The sequence below is a fragment of the Periplaneta americana genome, chromosome 8, assembly GCF_040183065.1.
Source record: "Periplaneta americana isolate PAMFEO1 chromosome 8, P.americana_PAMFEO1_priV1, whole genome shotgun sequence".
Lineage (NCBI taxonomy): Eukaryota > Metazoa > Arthropoda > Insecta > Blattodea > Blattidae > Periplaneta > Periplaneta americana.
Genome location: NC_091124.1, coordinates 130,358,602 through 130,380,370, shown reverse-complemented (window position 1 = coordinate 130,380,370; position 21,769 = coordinate 130,358,602). Strand labels below are relative to the sequence as shown.

General features: G+C 36.8%; 1 protein-coding gene across 8 annotated transcripts in view; it reads left to right on the top strand.

Moving 5' to 3' along the window:
- Positions 1 to 21,769, top strand: part of LOC138705045 (oxysterol-binding protein-related protein 2) — a 692,509-nt gene that overhangs the window by 547,510 nt on the left and 123,230 nt on the right. For 7 of the 8 annotated variants that reach the window (XR_011333553.1, XM_069833613.1, XM_069833610.1 and 4 more), the window contains 2 exons: positions 15,013 to 15,125; positions 18,271 to 18,355. Coding sequence is in view for 7 of the 8 variants with exons in the window: in XM_069833613.1 (XP_069689714.1) it covers positions 15,013 to 15,125; positions 18,271 to 18,355 (198 nt within the window). In the remaining variant the exon portion in view is untranslated. The remainder of the gene's footprint in view (positions 1 to 15,012; positions 15,126 to 18,270; positions 18,356 to 21,769) is intronic. The other variant, XM_069833615.1, reaches the window with a different exon arrangement.

Genomic DNA, 21,769 nt, shown 5'->3' with positions numbered 1-21,769 from the left:
CCACTATCATTATGAAATTTGAAAATAACGCTACAATGTTTACTAGATCTGTTCTGGACTTCGTATTCGCATTCGCATTCTGCGCATGCGCCAACCTTCGCTATGTTTTGTAAAAATAGCTAGGGGTCAAATGCGCGCTGTATAGCAGAGTTTTACCAGTCAAGTATATCGCCTCATCACAGACAATGTGAAACAGTACCGGCACAGTCTATTGTTCCTAGTACCCTCATCGACTCAAACTTTGTGACTGTATATACTAGACTGTGGTTTTACAGCTTGTAGCTGGCTATAGTTTTCTTTCGGTGTGCGAGTTAACATATAATCACATGCTGTACAAATGTTAGCTACTGTATATATCTTTATAGTATAGCTGCATAGTGAAGAGTCCTGTATGCGCCGACCTTTAGACACATTTGGCCCATCATGCGCCATAATAAACGCGATGATTGTCCAAGTCTGACAGGTGGCTTGGGTTGGCATTCGTGAATCCGACGCTGGAAGGTGGACAATTCTGCCTCAGCCCCTGATTGAGTCAGGTCCTGTTTCGTGATGAGTCGATGTGTAGCCTAATAAGCTTCAGGGACCTGGAGCCCCAAGTCCTTCCTGTCATCGTCGGCTGACAGGTGGGCCATTCTGTCTCACCCCCTAATAGAGCCAGGTCCCGTCTTCATACGAGTAGCCTGATAAGCTTCAGGGACCTGGAGCCCCAAGTCCTTCCTGTCATCGTCAGCTGACAGGTAGGCCATTCTGTCTCACCCCCTAATAGAGCCAGGTCTCGTCTTCATACGAGTAGCCTGATAAGCTTCAGGGACCCAGAGCCCCAAGTCCTTCCTGTCATTGTCGGCTGACAGGTGGGCCATTCTGTCTCACCCCCTAATAGAGCCAGGTCCCGTCTTCATACGAGTAGCCTGATAAGCTTCAGGGACCCGGAGTCCCAAGTCCTTCCTGTCATCGTCGGCTGACAAGTGGGCCATCCTGTCTCACCCCCTAATAGAACCAGATCTCGTCTTCATACGAGTAGCCTGATAAGCTTCAGGGACCCAGAGCCCCAAGCCCTTCCTATATGAGCATCAGAAACCTTTATTACCTTCCGACTTCAGACTAGCCTGTTTTTACTATTCCAGATGAAATTAGGGGGATGTGAAGAGCGTTGATGGAATGATAGAGGGAAATGGTAGTATCCCGAGAAAACCCCTCTGCAATTTTGCCGCTTTTTCATGATGCCATAATCAAAACTGAAGGTGAGGACGTAACTGCAGTCGAATCTTCTATATTATCAGCGTAAATAGAAAAACTGAACTTCAAGAAATAAGCATAGGCACTGGCTTTCGGAATACTTAGGCATGCTCCGCCAAAATGGTTTTCTAAAATATCATTGCACATGTCATTCTGATAGTCGTTGAGCTCTTAAACTACAACAATAACTACTACTACTACTACTACTACTACTACTACAACTACCACCACCACCACCACCACCACCACTACTATTATTACTACTACTACTACTGCTGCTGCTGAAAAATGATGTTCTAAAGAAATATCAAAATATCAAAAATATTTAGTTTCTAGAAAAATTAGTGATACAATTCGTAAACACCATCTAGCTAGACAAAAAGACTTCAAGCCTGTACTTTATAATGGTCATGAATGTCTAAGAGAACCTGTTTAAGAATTTTAAATTTCTTCGTCCTCTTGGATGAGCCACAAATAAAGAAAATTCAGTCTTAAAGGACCGACAAAACGTCTCTTATTTCAGAAATATTATTCAAAGAATCTTTCACAACCAGATTGACAAAATGAGCAAGACTATGTACAGTCCTCTGCTGTTGAGTAACTGTTAGCACGTTTGACCGTGAAACGAGCGGGCCTGGGTTCAAATCGTGGCTGAGGCAAATTATCTAGTTGAAGTTTTTTCCGAGGTTTTTCCTCAACCAATCAAAGTAGAATTGCTGGGTAACTTTCGGCGTAGGATTTCGGATTCATTTCGCCACCATAATTACACTTTTCCTCTTTCATCACCATCTCCATTTCTTTTCCTAGGTTTCGGGCTTGTAGAGTCGCCTTCGTGTCTCCGCCGAACTTGGATCCCTTGGATATGTGGTCAGTCATTGTCGGTGGTAGTGCTATTCACTGTGGGCTCTTCATTGGACTCATGGTAACTCGTGGGACCGGGGTTGAGGAACCGCGGTGAGGTGGGCCCTCCACTGGGCTCACAGTAACTCATGGGACCACTGTGAGGGCTACGTGGAATGGTAAAGGGATCATGTAGGGGAGTTCGGTCACAGTCCGCATGGGAATGTGTAGTGTGGGGGACCTTAGGGCATGCACACCATTCCATCCTGGGTAGTACAATGGACCCATCTGAGTAGCCTGCATATGAGGACAGTTCCAGTACTGTCCAACCAAGTGGTTATGTCGCAGGGTTGGTGAAACGAGTGAAGTCACGTGATAGTTACTCACTTTATGGAATCCTTTTCTTTATATTATTTGAACAGTTTTATCATATTATGTAGACTTCTAATTCCGAACAAAAGATATTTTTAGGCAAGAGCCTAACACCCCAGCCACTAGAATCGACTGTAATTGGGAAGGTGGTAGCACAGTCTACTATATACAGTCGCGAAGCTCAATACGTAGTAAATATGCAAACATTAGGTAGTTGCTCACCACTAGGATCGCTAATATCGCCTCATTACAGGCAATGCAAAATAGTACCGTCACAGTCTATTGTTTCTAGCACCCTCAAAACTCAAGCTTCGTGACTGTATATAGTAGACTGTGGTGGTAGTCTGCTAGCATTTGCATAGAGAAAGACAGAGAGAGCAAGGCAGCATACATCATTGTCACATCATATTTCACGTGCGTGCAATACAAATAGTACAGGAGAGAATTTAAATTCTCAGAAGACAGTAATCTTAGCCATAGATTACTGTAAGCATGACACCAAATAAATCCTCTTTCCTTCACTAACACTATTCTTTGTATGGTTCGCAATCCCACACCACACGTTTCTGCAGTCGTTTCTTATGCGTTGGCAACCAGCCAGTACCATGAAGGCCGGCAGCTTACTGCTCGTCAACATTTTAAAAATAATTATACACCTTAAACACTATGTTCCATGGCTGCCTGCGCAGTACTTGTCTTCTTACAGTCTCTCCTTTCATTTATTTATCTTACACATGCACAGTATATATGTTATACTTGTTTTTTTGAAAGATGGGACATGACAGGAGCATTGCGATCGGAAAAACAACTGAATGTCATATAGTGTGGTAGGCCTGTTGCTATGGTAACAACGGTTGAGTTGCCAAACTTACAGATTGCACGTGGCAAGTGCTTTAGCTGTCTTGGCAACATTTATTGTGCACACAGTGTTAGCATTGGTACGTTTCGTCTTTGATTCTCTGTCGATTTTTGTATTGTTTTCTTACCTTTGCGTCAATTGTCAGTGAATGTTTTAACGTCAACCATCTTAACGACAATTGCTAGCTTCCATCAGCTAGCAGCGTGGTAGTCCATATTGGCAACATGGCACTGTAGTTCCAAGCTCGCCCGTTTAACTGTCATGTCCCATCTTTCAAAAAACAAGTATAGTTTTACTTATTTAATGTATTGAAACACTCACATGTGAACAAACAAACTCGGGAAGCACTTGTTACAGGCTGATTCCAATTGGGTCTACTGTATAAGCTGGTCATTTGCAACACCGATGAAGTAATCATCGATTATAACCTTGGCCTTGTCTAGACAAAGCATTTTTTAATTCTGCAGAGGCATTCAATGTGCAGAGGCATTCTAGTACTGTTGACTCCCTTCACATATCCCAGCCATTTAACTCCGTTCTCTATCAATATTGTTTTCTTCATTCTCAATGAATTTTATTTACAAATCAGAATAGTCTATTCCAGGAAGTGTGCTTGAGTCATCAGATATACTTTGAAATGATAAGTTTTTCCACAAGAGCAAATAAGATGAATCTAATCGTGTTGATGGTAAACTAGAATGTAATTTATTTTTTCCTCTCAATTAAAGCATGGTCATTATCATATTCTATGTAGGTGTGCATGCCTGAAATCAAGAACATACGGTCTATATCAATGTAAATCATTTCTTAACACAGATATGCACATTGCCACCATGTTCTTATTCTTTTTTTCTTTTTTTGCCATTGACATGTATTTGAATATATCAACGGGATATTGTGAACATTTCCAGGACAAACTTTGAAATTTTATGTTTTTCAATTGAAATCCCCACACCCTCAAAACAAATCGATGGTGTTTGCTTAAAGGGAGATAAGTCACGAAAATGAGTTTTTAGTTAAATGAAAATTAAACATCAGACCATTATTGCAAATACTTTTCTACACAAATAAAATATATCAAATGCTAGTATTCTTTTGCTTTTTCTCATGCATTTGTAGAAATTAACTTATGTATTTCCCTTTGGAACACAATTCCATTTGCACAAAAAATGACTTAATCCCCTTTACCGGAACACCATCGACTGAAACTCTTCTATGAGAAATATAATACCTATATAATTATGAAAAAAATCTTATTTGTTAAGGATGTTACTACATCGTACGATTTAAGTCAGTTTAAATACAAAATGTAAAAAGAGATAATCTGACTTACTTCACTTTCCTCAGTAAAAGTGTAACGTGTAAATGGAGATAAGTGACATAAATTCTTTTATCCAAATCACTATTGCAATTTTCGGTTTGAACCCCTTTTACAGTCTTACATAGTGACCATACTGAGAGCCACGACTTAATTCTTTTTACCCACTTCTAGAATTTGTCTTGTGTATTCACCTGAGGAGCAAAACTCCATTTCACAAAATTTACTTAACCCCTTTTACCTGAACACCATCGAATTATACTGCACATAGCAGAATTCACGTCTCGTAGCATGTAGCATAATGTCCATAGCATAAAGCTAAATTGTAGCGTAACTTCATTGCAGATTATTCAACATACCAAAGTTTTAACATGGAAATTTTGTCAATGTTTCAAAATGTTTTGCACTGTTCCACATTTTGCACTTGATTTTGAAATGTATTTTAGTAAGTAAACCTGTCAGACTAACTTTTACTGGACTGTGATAATAATACAAATGTATGCGGATAGTTTGTTGTTTTTTATATAACATGGAATTCTGCATTAATTACCGCTAATTATCAGGAGTCGACTGTATTTGATTCCTTGTTGAACTTCTAAAAAAATGTCACACACATAGCCTACATTTTCTGACCATTTTCCAGGATCCATAAACTGTAGTTCATATGTTTACTTTAAATGAAGCATATAAGTCGTGGTATTGTGACAGTAGAGCCTCACATGTGATCTCCAGTTAATGTTTAAGAAAAACCAATAATTGTTCCACTTTTGTCTCAGGTGACATCTATAGATATGCATGCATTGTTACAGTTTTCTCTAATTTAACCAACCCCATATAAAGAGTTGTTGATGAATTTAAGGAGGCAAGAAGAAAAGCTAAGACACTAATCCGTAGAAAGAAAAAAGAATACGAAGAAAATTTACTACGGGAAACACAAGATAGATACAGCAGAAATGACTCGAGAAAATTTTTCGAAAATATTCGGAAATTTAAAGGCGGCTTTCAACCAAGAACAACCTGGTGTCGGGATAAGGATGGGAATCTGGTTGGCGAAATGGCTGGAGTCTTGAAAAGATGGACTGAATACTTTAGTGAAACAATGAATCCTGACATAAATACTGAAGAGTACACATCATCAAATGAAACCATTTATTTTGGCCCAGAAGTACAACTAAAAGAACCAAGTAAACTTGAAGTTTTTAACGTAATTAAGAAAATGAAGAATAACAGAGCTCCTTGTGAGGATCTGATAACAGCAGAGCTGATACAGAAAGGTGGAAAGCGTCTCTGGACCTACATATATGAATTAATATTAGCGATTTGGAACAAAGAAGAAATTCCTGATGAATGGAGAACAGCCCTGATATGCCCCATACACAAAAAGGGCAGCAAGCTGGACTGTAACAATTTCCGAGGAATCTCGCTGCTGAATGTTACATATAAGATTTTTACAAATATAGTATCTAATTATATTAAAGCATATACAGATGAATTCCTGGGTGAATATCAGTGTGGTTTTAGGCAAGGACGAAGTACAACCGATCACATATTCACAATCAAACAGTGTTTAGAGAAGACAAGTGAATATAATATCCCCATACATATGCTTTTTATAGACTTTAAGCAGGCATTTGATTACATGAATCGATTTAAAATTCTGGAGGCTATGAGAGAATTTGGTATCCCTACCAAATTGGTAAATTTAACAAAAATAACCCTCTCCAAAACATATAATAAGGTAAAGATACAAACAAAACTATCTGATAAATTCTTAACAGTAAATGGGGTGAGGCAAGGAGACTCCTTATCTACAATTCTGTTTAATATCGGCCTTGAAAAAGTCATTAGGAACATTGATATAAATTTTAATGGTACCATATTTAATAGGACCAGACAGTGCATGGTGGATGATATTGTGGTCATGATTAGACCTCTTGGAGTGCTAAATGAAATAGTAAACCAAATTCAAATAGAAGCAGAGCACATGGGGTTAAAAATTAATAAAGAGAAAACTAAATATATGAGAAACATAAGATCAAGTGGCGTTTGTAATAAAGATATTATAATAAATGGACAGAAATATGAGGAAGTAGATTCTTTTAAATATCTAGGAGTTCTAATTACCCAAGAAAACACTGCAGATGCGGATATGAGGCAAAATATTGCTGGGGGAAATAGATGCCTGAGAGCCCTTAACAAAACTTTGAGAGCAAGATGCATAAGTAAAAAAGCAAAACTTACATTATATAAAACAGTCATAAGACCAATTGTGCTTTATGGCAGTGAAACTTGGACTCTGTCGAAGAAAATGGAACAACAACTGATGACATGGGAAAGGAAAATTCTAAGGAAAATCTATGGTCCTAAATATGAGAATGGGCACTGGAGAATTAGATATAATATAGAACTGAAAACTCAATATAAATCTCCAGATATTGTTGCTGAAATCAAAGCCCGTAGGTTGGAATGGTTAGGACATGTAATCAGGATGAATGATCAGAGAATACCAAAAAAGATTCTAAACACAAAACCAGAAGGCAGGCGCAATATTGGCAGACAGAAACTAAGATGGTTGGATGGAATGGAGGAAGATTTAAGGACTCTAGGCGTGAGAAGATGGAGGCAGAAGGCTCTGGTTGGACAGGAATGGACCAAGATCCTAAGGGAGGCCAAGGCTAGACTACAAGGGCCGTAGTACCGAAGAAGAAGAAGAAGATATAAAGAGTTATTCAAGTACCTATTAAAAATAAGGAGCAGAAGCCTTATATCACTTGTAAACTTTCTTGGCTTACACAGGAGGGGGGTTTTGGGAGTAAGCCCAGAGCCCTAAAAAAAAAAAAATTGAAACGCTCTTGAAGTTCTGCATAACAATGACTTACTTCCATTAATACACAACTTATTCATAATAATGGCAACTCTCCCTGTAACTACTCATACTTCTGAAAGGTCATCTTCATCACTAAGGAGCAGCACAGTGGAGGAGCGCCTTAATGTACTGGCTCTCATGTACATACATACATGAGAAAATTTCTGTGAATTAAAATGATATGCTCAAGCAACTAGCTAAGAAACGCAAAAGCTTCGAACACCATGCCTGGCTTAAAAGTAGCTATAATAAAAGTAATATGGTCATAGGTAATTTCCTCGCACTTTATTTATTTGTTTTAAATTTCGTCGCATAGCAAAACTGACTGTAATGAAAATTTAAATCTATGCTCAGCTATACTTGACATCCCATACTTCTCAAGTAACTTAATATATACAGAATATCTCATTTAAAGTGTGATTGTTCATACTGATTCAAGATGAATACAGTTGAACCTGCTTTATATGTAACTCTGTTCTGCGTCCCGGCAAAATTATATTTAAAAACACGTTAATTAAACCTTATTTATACGTAATCCGCTGTTAAAAGTATTACATTTCAATTAATACAATTGAGTTTTTCGAAATTGTAATAAGCATTTGCTGTTTTAAAAGAAACTCTGGGCGAATTTTTCTTCTCTCTGTCGACGTAGATGCAAATAGAGCTGGCGGCTTTCGTCGCGGAAATTGACGAAGAGTGCAAGTAGAATGAGCGGTTTGCAGCACAGAAACAAAAGACAAAGAGGTGTGCAGACACTTGTTTTGACTATAAGAATTTCTTAAGTGGGAACAATCGAGAAGTAAAAAGTACACGATAAAAATTGCCGTATATCTGATGTTTACTTTGGTTCTGTTATTCAGTTGCTTTTGATCAACCATGGAGAACAGAAAGAAGAAAAGTTTTACACTATTTCAAAAAGTAAAATTCATACGAGAGGTGGACTCTGATCCACTTACTTACTTACTGGCTTTTAAGGAACCCGGAGGCTCATTGCCGCCCTCACATAAGCCCGCCAATGGTCCCTATCCTGAGCAAGATTAATCCAGTCTCTATCATCATATCCCACTTCCCTCAAATCCATTTTAATATCATCTTCCCACCTACGTCTCGGCCTCCCCAAAGGTCTTTTTCCCTCCGGCCTCCAAACTAACAATCTATATGCATTTCTGGATTCGTCCATATGTGCTACATGTCCTGCCCATCTCAAACGTCTGGATTTTATGTTCCTAATTATGTCAGATGAAGAATACAATGCGTGCAGCTCTGCGTTGTGTAACTTTCTCCATTCTCCTGTAACTTCATCCCTCTTAGCCCCAAATATTTTCTTAAGAATCTTATTCTCAAACACCTTTAATCTCTGTTCCTCTCTCAAAGTGAGAGTCAAGTTTCACAACCATACAGAACAACCGGTAATATAACTGTTTTATAAATTCTAACTTTCAGATTTTTTGACAGAAGACTAGATGACAGAAGCTTCTCAACCGAATAATAACACGCATTTCCCATATTTATTCTGCGTTTAATTTCCTCCCGAGTATCATTTATATTTGTTACTGTTGCTCCAAGATATTTGAATTTTTCCACCTCTTCGAAAGATAAATCTCCAATTTTTATATTTCCATTTCGTACAATATTCTGGTCACGAGACATAATGGACTCTGATCCACACAAAACAAAAACTGAAATTGCTTCAGACTTCGGAATTGATTATACCACACCATATAAAGCCATCAGCGTGGCTCAGTCGGTTAAGGTGCTTGCCTGTCAGCTTGATGTTGCGCTCGGGCGCGGGTTCGATCCCAGCTTGAGCTGATTACCTGGTTCGGTTTTTTTCCGAAGTTTTCCCCAACTGTAAGGTGAATGCCAAGTAATCTATGGCGAATCCTCGGTCTTATTTCGCCAAATACCATCTCGCTATCACCAATCTCATCGATGCTAAATAACCTAGTAGTTGATACAGCTCGTTAAATAACCAAATTAAGAAAAAAAAACATATACAGTCATCAGTAAAAAAAAAAAAAACGCTATAATTTGAATGAGTTTTTAAAATTATATGCAAAATCAACAAAACGCAACCGTCAGCAAGAAGGAAGATATGTAGATTTGGAAAAGGCACTTTTCACACGGTTCTAGCAAAAACGGGCTGCAGCTGTACCAATCAGTGGCGACATGCTGAAAGCAAAGGCGATAGATTTAGCTAAAATTATGAGTATCACTGCCGATTTCAAGGTTTTATCAGATGGTTGCAAGAATTTAAAGATTGTCATAGAATCACATAGAACAATTTGCGATGACTTAAAAGTGTGGATGATGTAACACTGGAATGAAGAGGTTCTACCGGGTATTATAAGTGATTATCAGCCTCAAAACATCTACAACTGTGACAAGACTGGCCTATTCTACAATCTCCTTCCTAGTAAAACATTAGCTTAAAAGGATGACTCATGGAATAGAGGACAGAAAAGTAAAATTCGCTTAACAATTCTTTTCGCCACCAATACAGATGAATCTGATGAACTTCTTCCACTTGTAATTGGAAAATCTAAGAATCCGAGGTGTTTTAAAGGTGTGAAAACAAAACCTACAGAATATGAATCCAATAGAAATTATTGGATGACTATGATTTTAATGGAACGATGGTTAAAAAAACTGGACATTAGAATGAAAAAGAAACAGACGAAGATCCTTCTTATGGATCAATGTACAGCACATCCACCTCAAATAATTTTGAAAAATGTTAGAGTGGAATTTTTCCTTCCTAACTGTACCAGTGTTCTACAGCCACTTGTTTTGGGCATCATTGTAAATTTCAAAGTGCATTATAGGAAACATTTGATTCAACATTTAACAACACTGACTGATGCAGCAAATGAAAATCTCTCCATTAACTTACTACAAGCCATGGAATTTAGTTTGGCTGCCTGGAAGTAGGTTTCCGTAAAGATGATGATGATGATGATGATGATGATGATGATGATGATGATGAGGACGACGACGACGACGACGATGATGACGATGGTGACAAAGTTGTGTCTGGCAATGGGCTAGCTCTACCGGAGGGTGCAGATTTCGATACTTTTGTGCATTTTGATGATAATGTGGCTGTGTGGATGAGGAGATTATTGCTGATGTGTGTCAACAACGTGGTGATGATCAAGAAAGTGGACCAGCTTCAAGTGACAGTGATAGGGTGACGACTTGAATCTTGAACCACCTAAACTGAGTGAAGTGTTAAGTGCAATCAATGTGTGTAGGTGTTACATCAGTACGAAAAGTTGTAGTGAAAGCGCTCTGAATTCATTAATAAGTTTGCAAAATGAGGTGTACAACGAAAGGGAAACAAGCCAAATTAGGATATCTGATTTTTCTGAAGCAGAATCAAATTAAAAATAGTAATACTGTACAGTATTTTCTCATTTAATACAGTTATCTTCGTTGTTTGTAAAGTTTTACACATGTAGGCCCATGCATTGTTTTATTTTTAATAGAAATATCTAAATCTGATTTCGAAGTAATTCTGAGTTACAAGTAGTCTTCTCTCTTCCTCTTGATAAACGCATAAGTCAGGTTCAGCCATAGTTCCTTAAGTTTTGTCCATTCCCCCCCTTTTTTTTTTATTGTCCTTCGATTTAACTCCTTTTACCCACTTGCAGAACTTATCTTGTGTATTCACCTGGGGACAAAACTCCACTTGCATAAAAAAGGACTTAACCCCTTTTACTCGAACTTCATCAAATTTACATCCCATATTTACACATCAGCACAATAAGCGATATGTGGCATGAAAGATAAAATCAAAGGATCTTTTTTTTTAACGGCACTGGCATGCATTGTTGCCAAAAAAACATATGCTGCATTAGTGTCCATGTGGACTCAGCAGAAAATGAATTTCTGTTTGCTTCAGATCCAATGATAAGTTCTGTTTCATTAAAACTGTAATTATAAATAATGACGCATTAAATTTTTTCACCGTATTTATTACAGTCAGTTTTTTTTTTTTTAAATTTAACCCCTCCCTCTCCCCAGAGCCAAATTCTGGCTGTGCCACTGGCTTATATATCGATAATAGTCTACATTCGAAAAGCCAGACAGTCTTATTATTTCAAAACTAACTTTACAACTTGTTATGCATTCGGAATTACCTGCAGTCCCGCCTGACCTTAAATGCTTTCAAGTCCAAAGTGAAACATCTTATTTTAGAACACACTATGTCCCAGGATATATATTATAATTCACAAATTGTAACTAGTTTATAAAGTAATCATGTAATTTAATTTGTCGTCTAGTTTAAGTAACTATTTAAGTTTGATAATCCTCTGGCTTATGCATATTTTTCTGTTTCGATTTTGTCTTAGGTATACCTATAACTTTCTTTTATATTAACATTATATTATCATGTATTTCCTTTTTATCCTCTGATTGAGTGGAAGAGAAGCCCTCACAGCCTTAACTCTGCCAGAATAAATAAAGCATTATTATTCAAAAAGCAATTAGAATTATAGAAGTCCTAAAAGGGATGATTCTTGCTAAAATGTACAGTATTTTAAAAATTGGTCAATCTAGTTTCTATTTCCTTTTCTATATCGAAAATGAAAAATTTATTTACAAGGAATTCAAGCAGTCATATCTTTAAAACAAGGAATAAGAATTTACTTAGACCACATGCAAAATTAACTATTTTTCAAGAGGTTGTCCACTGTAGTTATATAAGGAATTTTTAACTCTCTTCTATGAGTACCAGTATTAAAGATGATCATAACAAAACAGTTTCAGAAGCTACTGAAAAAAATATCTGAAAAAAAACCAGCCTTTTTACTCTACTACACAATTTCTAATAGATGCAGCTATTATTTTTTTTCTTGAATATTGTACCTTCCATCTTATGTACCGACTTACAAGCCAGTGAGGTGTAATGGGAAGAAATTATTAAGTTTATAGATGATTGTCATTGTTTAGTGAAAATTTATTACTTAGTGTTATATTTCATCTATAAATTAAAGGCAAGTGTCTGAGTCATGTGTGGCTATATCCATTCATTATAATTATTAATTTATTATTACTGAAATCCATTCGCTACTTACCTGAATTCAAAGTCCATTTTTGTAGCCTCTCCTTATCCTTAATTGAAAATCTGAATATCTTCTTATCACGACAGAATTTCTTTCTTGTTCTGCAGTTAACATAATCACAGATGGACATTCTGAATGAATAGTTTGTTGCACAGACATTTGCGGACACCTCTGTTTGAGACAATTTTAACACTTGAACTTCTTTATGTAATTTAAGAACTGGTATGAAGGAAATTTGACGTTAAACATAAAGGAAATTTTATGCTCGCTCACTCAGCTTATATCACAGTGAGAAAAGAATTCGTAAGAGGATATGGAGGGTTTGACTGTTCATCGATGACTTGTAGAGAGCGGAATATATAGATAAAGAATCGAGGTGAATATGAGTGTTCACGAGACCATATTAGAAGAATTTAGAGAAACAATGTTCTTCATAAAAAAACGTTATAAATGGGATTCGTTCGGTGTTCATTGAAATCAAGAGTGAAACTGACCCATTATCTAAGTTGAAATGTTACTCCATTTTGAATCTTGCATACACCACTTTTAACACTTTAATATAATTAATTGATGAACCAATGGACTTACTCGTCCAACTCTCAACATACCCATGAACCAACAACACTACAATGAAGAAGTGAACACAATCAAATACATAGCACAAGAAAACGGATAAAATCCAAATATAATAGACAATATCATAAGGAAGACAAAACAAAAACTTAACAAACACAAAATACACAAAACACAACACAAACACAAGAACACAAGAAATACATCACACACAAAAGCGCACATAAGATCGCATCTTCATTCAGGAAACAGAAATACAATATAACATACAGAACAGAAAACACACTACAAAGACATCTCCATACACAAAAAACACAAACAAATAAATACGACCACACAGGTGTATAAAAACTCAAATGTAATAGTTGCGACAAGTTCTACATAGGACAGACAGGCAGATCATTCCAAACACGCTACAAAGAACACATTAAAGCTATAACCAGAGGACACAATACATCTACATACGCCGATCACATAACCAATACTAACCATACATACAATAACATAAATACGGACATGGAAATCCTACACACACAACCCAAGAACCAAAAACTCAACACACTGGAACAATATGAAATGTACAAACACACTAAAACACACCCCTATCAAATCCTCAACACACAGATCAATTTCAGTACACACACACTATTCGACTCCACAATTCAACACTTTCCAACAATAAAACACACCCTCCTAACAGGCAGAGATGTTCGAGATGACGCCGCGATCTAGTAGGCTCTGATGATGGTGCGTGAAGCACTGAAACAGCTGTAAGCCGGACAGATATTTCATATTTAACACGAGTAAGTCCACTAGTTCATCAATTAATTGAAATGTTAGTTGAGGGAATTTCAACAATTCTCACCAATAATGAATAGAAGACAAAATTTCATCCTTAGACCTCTATGGGTAGCTTACTGGAATGCTAATGGACGATAAATATCTAGAGGAAAATGATATTGATATATTTTTAATCAATGAGACGAATTTAAACTCGCAACATAGAATATCTTTCAGTGGATATAAAGTTCAGAGAAATGTTAACAAGTCTCATGTTGGCACTGTCATATTGATTAAATCTGGCACAGATATATTGAGTCACCGAAATTTGGCTATATTGAAGGAACTTTTGTGTAAATATAATTCCCTACTGAAAATATGGTTTTCTGATCAATTTATTATTCTCTCTCAAAACTTGTAACAAAAAGTGATTTGAATAATATGTTAATAGGTAGACTACTGGGAGGATAGTTTTCTTTCCAGTGGTGACTGCAATGCAAAACGTATAAGTTGGTTCTCAAGACTCACAATAACAAGAAGAAGAATAATTTCAAGGGAAAAATTGTTCCCTTGAAATTATTCAAATCTGCTTTACAGGGAGCCTTACCTGAAAGACTAGATTTGTATAACAAGAAGAAGAGTTTTAGAGAACCATGCTAACAAAAACCGAACCACTATCACTTATCACCTCATTAACACCAACTTATTTTCCTTACAATTATCTTATACCACCTGATATAATAAAATTGATCTTGCTCTGTACAGAGGAAAGCTACTCCTACACGCATAAAGACTCCAGAAGATTTTACATCTGATCACGTTCCGGTTATGATTTCCCTGAATAAATCTGCAAAATCAAAGCCTGTAATATTTCATACCTTTTGCTTAACAAATTATTCGTCACTATTTAGAAACTATTTAAATGAATCACTGCCTGCAAATCCAATTATCTGTTTTATAGAGGAAACAAAACAGTTTCCCCTTTTTTGAAGTCACAGATTAATTCTTTCACTTGAGGCACAGTGTTGTCATAATAACCTACTCTTAAGTATAGTGGATTTATTGAAAGGACTTGCTCATTTTTGTTCTTTGTTTCCAGGTGGGGTGAAGCATATACATGGACTAATGTAAATTGCTGTGTGCACAATATAATTGTGGGAAAGTTATGGATGGAGCAGTATGGGACCATGGAAGTAATTAACCATATAACAGGTTTGTTATAATTAATATTATTGCTTTTATATGGACCTACTGGATAATTAGACTACTTCCCTACCACAAAGTGACATGCTGTTCTGCTCCCAAGCACTGGTTAGAGAGAGTCTGTATTATCAGTATACGACAGTCCTGAAGCTATTTATTAATAGTCCACCACTGTGGAGTAACTGTTTGCATACCTGACTGTGAAAGGAGTGGGCCCGGTTTCGAATCCTGGTTGGGACAAGTTACCTGGTTGAGGTTTTTTGTCGAGGTTTTCCCTCAACCCAATAGGAGCAAATCAAATGCTGGGTAACTTTCGGCATTGGACCTTGGATTCATTTCGCTGGCATTGTCACCTTCAACTCATTCAGACACTATATAACCATGGCAGTTGTAAAAGCATCGTAAAATAACAAATTAAAAAATATTTATTAATAACAGAGAAAAATCCACTCTGGCACTGGGGATTAAACCCAGGACTCTCACTCCTACATACTGAGCTATGCCGAGGCTCGATCCACAGCACCAGACTTGGGCAGCCGGGAACCAACAGTTATATACTATTAGATGGTTATATCCATATGATGATATTTATATTAATTTTTGATCCTACCAAATTCTCTTTGTTGTTACTATTATTTTATTAATAACAGAGAAAAATTCGCTCTGATGCTGGGACCCTCAGTTCTACATAATAAGTGCTCTACCACTGAGCTATGCCGAAGCTCGATCCACAGCACTGGATCAAACTCCTCTCCTTTTATGACCTACTCCATGTTTCGACATGTATTATATCATCTCCATTATTAATAAATAGTGACCACAACAGAATAATTCTGTAGGATCAAACAAATTAATAATAATAATAATATCATGATATGCATGTAATCATCTAACAGTACATAACTGTTGGTTTCCGGCCGCCCAAGTCTCTCATATGAGTGCACTTCTATATGATTTAATATTTTAGGAGAAAAATTCGCTCCGGTGCCGGGGATCGAACCCGGGTCCTTGGTTCTACGTGCCAAGCGCTCTGATCACTGAGCTACGCCGAATTCAATCCACAGCACCGGATCGGTCTCTCCTCCTTCGATGCTTCCCTTTGTGGCCTGACTCCAACTTAGGCATATTATGTTGACATGTATCCAGTGTTAACTGCCATTATACTAGGAGCGCACTCAGCTGAGTGATTTATTGGCCGGGAATCCGCAGTAGCTCAGTGGTCAGAGCGCTTGGTATGTAGAACCAAGGAGCCGGGTTCGATCCCCGGCACTGGAGCGAATTTTTCTCCTACAATATTAAGTGTCAATATTACAGATAAATTCTGTAGGACAAATTAATATAACTATAATATTCTATTAGCTAGCAGTGCATAATAACTGCGGATTCCCGGCCAACAAGTCACTCAGCTGAGTGCACTCCTAGTATAATGGCAGTTGACATTGGATACACGTCAACATATATATGCCTAATTTGGAGTCAGGCCACAAAGGGAAACATAGAAGGAGGAAGGTTCGATCCGGTGCTGTGGATTGATTTTGGCGTAGCTCAGTGGTCAGAGCGCTTAGTACGTAGAACCAAGGACCCAGGTTCAATCCCCGGCGCCGGAGCGAATTTTTCTCCTAAAATATAAAGTGTCAATATTACAGATAAATTCTGTAGGACAAATTAATATATCCATAATATTCTTCTGTATGATGATTACAGTTCAGATAAAATGGCTGTATCAGGATAGGCGTCCTTGGTCCTGCATTTTGTTTACAAACATTAACTGCTAAGAAGAGTGCTCTTCACCCTCTAGCTAAAACATCAGTGAATGGACAGTACAGCCCTAGTTGATGTCTGTAAACAAAACACACGGACCAAGGATGTCTATCTTGATACAGCTACTTTATCCAGACTGTTTCCTCTACTTTTCCTTTTTACATTTCACTTTGTGAACCAGTTTTGAAAAGTGACAATGGAACAGAAATTACAATAAAAAGTGCAAACTGCAAAGTGAAAAGTTGAAAAGTTTAATGGTGGAATAGGCCCCTGATTGAGTTTCTTTTTGTGACTTCGTCAATCTATTATACTATATATTTCCAGTAGCAGTACAAATAATAATAATAATAATAATAATAATAATAATAATAATAATAATAATAATAATAATAATAATAATAATTCGTCACACCACAGCCCGACCAGCAGGCCAGCTGGCTGCTGGTCTCACGTTCACATGCCGAAACAGAGGTGAACGATCATCCAACCAGTATGGAGGTATCATGTAGTTAGCACGATGATCCCCCCAGCCATTATAGCTGGCTTTCGCAACCGGATTTCGCTACCTATCGTAGCTCCCCAAGTGCATTACGATGCTGGGTGGGCACCAGTTCCATACACTGGCCGAAATTTCATGAGAAAATTTCTTCCCCCATAAAGACTCGAACCAGCGTGCATTCCATAACTCGAGTCCTAGGCAGGATGCCTTAGACCACAATGCCACGATGCAAGACATATATTTCCAGTAACAAAGCCAAATGCCAGGTTGGTACCCAATTTCAGGAAGAAACCTACCCATAACTCCCGCCAATAGTTTCAGTAAACCAGCCATTGTAATAGTTGCAACACTGTACACAAGATAATGTCTGTCAAGTGATAGTTCAAATGCCTGGCCAGGATGGTAGTTTGGTCAGGAGTATAAGTGTCCAACTGTCGCAATAGGTGTCATGTTGGTGAGTGCGCCTTAGTAGTCTGATTGAATTTAAGTGTCCAGCCAGTGCCGTGAATGTTGTGATGGTGAGAGGGCTCCTCAGGTTGATGTGTCATATGTCGTCTGGTTAAAGAGAATACGGAACTGGAACTTCACAAAAATATGACATCCATTGTAAAGTCGCAATATGGCCATAGCAGTTAAAGCAACTATTAATAAAACCCAAAAAATTGTTAGCTATTGAAATAGTATCACATGAAAAGACGAAGAGATGTCTAGTCATGGGAACTGTTGTTTACTTGATGAGAAATCTGCTTCACATTCATATGGGATGGACTTCGAATGAAATTGAGTGTGTAATATACAGTAGGTGGAAAGAACTACTGACTTATCTTATTATTTTTAAAAATCTTCAGAAATGTCTATGTTTATTTCTTCTAACAAAGTTTGATTTTCCTACAGGTCATCGGGCAGTTTTAACATTCAAACCTGCAGGATGGTTTTCCAAAGATCTCCACCGCGTAGAAGGATTCATCACAGATATGCAGTAAGGTTTCATTGTTTTTTATTTAATATTTATTAAATGCTGCACTTAGGAGTTTTTATACACATATATGTATATATATATATATATATATATATATATATATATATATATAATTTGAACTGGTAATGGAAATTACGGGAAAACGGCTGAACGGATTTTAATAAATGATCCCTCATTTTGAAGCTTGGAAACCAAAGTTTTTCAGAAAAATAGTCGTTTTCAGTGAAATGTCAATTTTCCTACATCATTTTCCTTTTTTCCAAAATCCATCTTTCGTCAGTTTTGAGAACTAATTAATCGCATTTCAGAATAAAACAAAACACACACTATAATAAACAATAGACTATTACACGAAGGCCATGACCAACAGGATAGCTGACATAGAGTTCAGATGGCTCAGATTCTTTCACATCATAATGTCAATATGTCGATCTTCATTTGTGTAATTTTTTGATAACGTATAAAAAATAATTTACAGGTCTGATTCTCTGGTTTGTAGTTTTCAGAGTACAGCTGTGTATTGGATATTAAGAACTACAAAACTTAAGCATGTTTGATGACATTATTACCATTAAAAGTGAAATATTATTATAGTTAATGCAACACATATACTGATGATATCAAAGTGAAACCTTTTGGCTTTATGTAAATAGACGCAGAGAAAGAATATTAGATCTTCATTTCTATACTGTACTGAGTAACGGCTTTATATAAACTTATGTTACTGAAAACAGTAAAACTTACGTAAGGTAACAATGTTGTTATTAAAAATGAAATACTTTTATAGTTATTAATCAAGTGGTGTGGGTCTTTTTCATATATGTAATGGCAGTGTGATATAGATATTTATATGTCTGATTCTCTAATTTTCCTTGGTAGTAATTGAGTCATGCTTCCTATTTTAGCTGCGTCTTTAAACTACATCAAAATTAATTTCATATTTCTTTGGTTTAATCGATTAGATTTGTGATCGCTGCCAAGCATATTTTGTTGTAGGGAAAATAGCATGCCATTTCACTTCTTGCTACCGTGATGAGTAAGTTTGTTTCCCGCAACCAGCAACAAATGAAACACTGAAACTGCTAATGATTTACGATGGACAATTTTATTTAGAGTGCATGTAAGATTCTACAACTCTGACATATCATTCGCCTCATTTTCCACAGCTCATCAATAAATTCCTCATAACAGCCTATATTATAGAAAATATACGGAATAACATTCATTGTTACACAAATTAATCCAGCAGTATTTGGTAGATCAGTATTATCTGGAGGAAGGGCAAAAATTACAGTTCTTAAGAAAAGACCAAAAGGTATTACTTACTGATAAAATAAGAGGCCTACAAGATTTTGTAGTCTCTTGATCACCTCAGCAAGATCTCTTAGTAGGAAAAAGTGATTCTGCCCTCTACATTTCAGGGTAGTTCACGAAACATGCAGCAACTATACCAAGATGCTATGTCTTTTATTCAGAGCATGACAAACCTTACATTTTCTTAACTTTCACCTACAATCCGCAATGACCTGAAACAGCTACTGCATTACTCCAACATGAAAAACCCACTGATCGTCCTGACATTGTTACTTGCGATTTCGCATCGAAACTCAAGAACAGAAGACGGATAGGTTCAAGGAAAAGTATTTGGCAAAAAAGAAACATTCAGAGGGAGTATGTTTTACTATTATGGAAGCAAATAACTGTCAAAATGTCTGGTATTCTTCATTGAAAATAAATCTAAACAATTTTTATTTGAACTTTTTATGGACTTAGTTTGCATCATTTGCTGCACAAGCCACTAGTAGTAATTTAATGACATGGTCTAGACATGGAAACTATTTTGTATTAGATAATGCTGAAGAAAATGTGTGCTTGTTATTGATATTGAACAGCCTGGAAAATCAAATTGAGTACTACAATTTAAACAGAATGAAACGAACTGCTGGTCTATACTCTTATTCTCACTCTAAAATGCAGTACACTAATTATGTGTATGTGCGTGCATGTGTGCACACGAGTGCATGTGTGTGTATATGCTGGCAGTGGCAGCTATGGTGATTTATTTAATTATATTTTCAATGAAGAGGTAATTCAATAGCAAAATTCAACGTGGGCGAGAAATGGCTGACAAATTTTGATTGGAATCCTCTAGCAGGGGTAGGGCTCTTTTGTATGCCATGAATCTATGACACTGAGCTCATTGTTTTACTTGCCATCCAGAGGATGTCATCCATGTAAAGGATTTCATCGTTCTTTAAATTACATTTTTTTTTTTTGGCAGATTGAATCCAGGAATCTTGAATTAAACAGCAAGGGCCATATTCATAGACATTCTTAGGATGGGCTTCCGGTGGATGATCAGCGAACTAACGTTTTTCTTATTCTTAAACCAGTGTTAGAGATATGATATGTTATGAATCCTGTACAAGTAATCACTCGATTAGCCAGGGCTAGTTTAGCACGCTCGTAGCGCGGGCTAGCGAAATGTCTATGCATAGCACCCCAAGAGTGTTACTGAGGATTATTATTACCTATCCGTTTCTGGACTCATAAACCCTCAGAGATTTGAAGTGATGTGACGCTTGCAAGTGACTGTTCTATTAAAAAAACATAATTACCTCAGGCTAGTGAGTGTGTTAGTACATAATAAACAGATTTCGAACTCGCTGTTTTGCTTTCAGATGACGAAAAAGATTATTCTCGTGCTCCAAGGGAACTGTTATACTGTTAGTAATAACATAAGCCATAATGCCATCCTTCTCCAATATTTGGTGTCGAGTTCTTCCACATATCTACAATATCCCTTGCAATCCATTTTAGTAATCTCGGAGATAGTATTAACACAGTCTAGTATATACAGTCACGAAGCTCAATACGTAGTAAATATGCATTTATAATGTTATACAATTATTACATTCGTAAAAGGTATGAAATGAACGTAATGAGTTTCATAATATTTACTCATATAATAAACTATAACATTATGCACTTGTTTCAAAATATTACTATTTTAATTTTGGTGGTTACTTCAACGTGAAATAAGTGTCTCGTATTTTTATTTTTTTCCTTTAGAGTTTTAAACGTTTTAAAATTTTGTTTTTATAACATGAAAATATGAATCATTACTGTTCACGATCTTTAGAATATTCAATTAAGATGGGAGTGTAGAAATATTACTTAATCTTATCCATTTATGCAAATCAAGATTTCAAGTATAACTCCCTGTAAAGTTGATTTGAATAATTTCGAGGGAAAAAATTGTTCCGGGGCCGGGCATCGAACCCGGGACCTTTGGTTTAACGTACCAACGCTCTACCAACTGAGCTACCCAGGAACTCTACCCGACACCGATCCAATTCTTCCCTCTATATCCACAGAACTCAAAGTGGGCTGACAACAGTCAAGCAACCAACT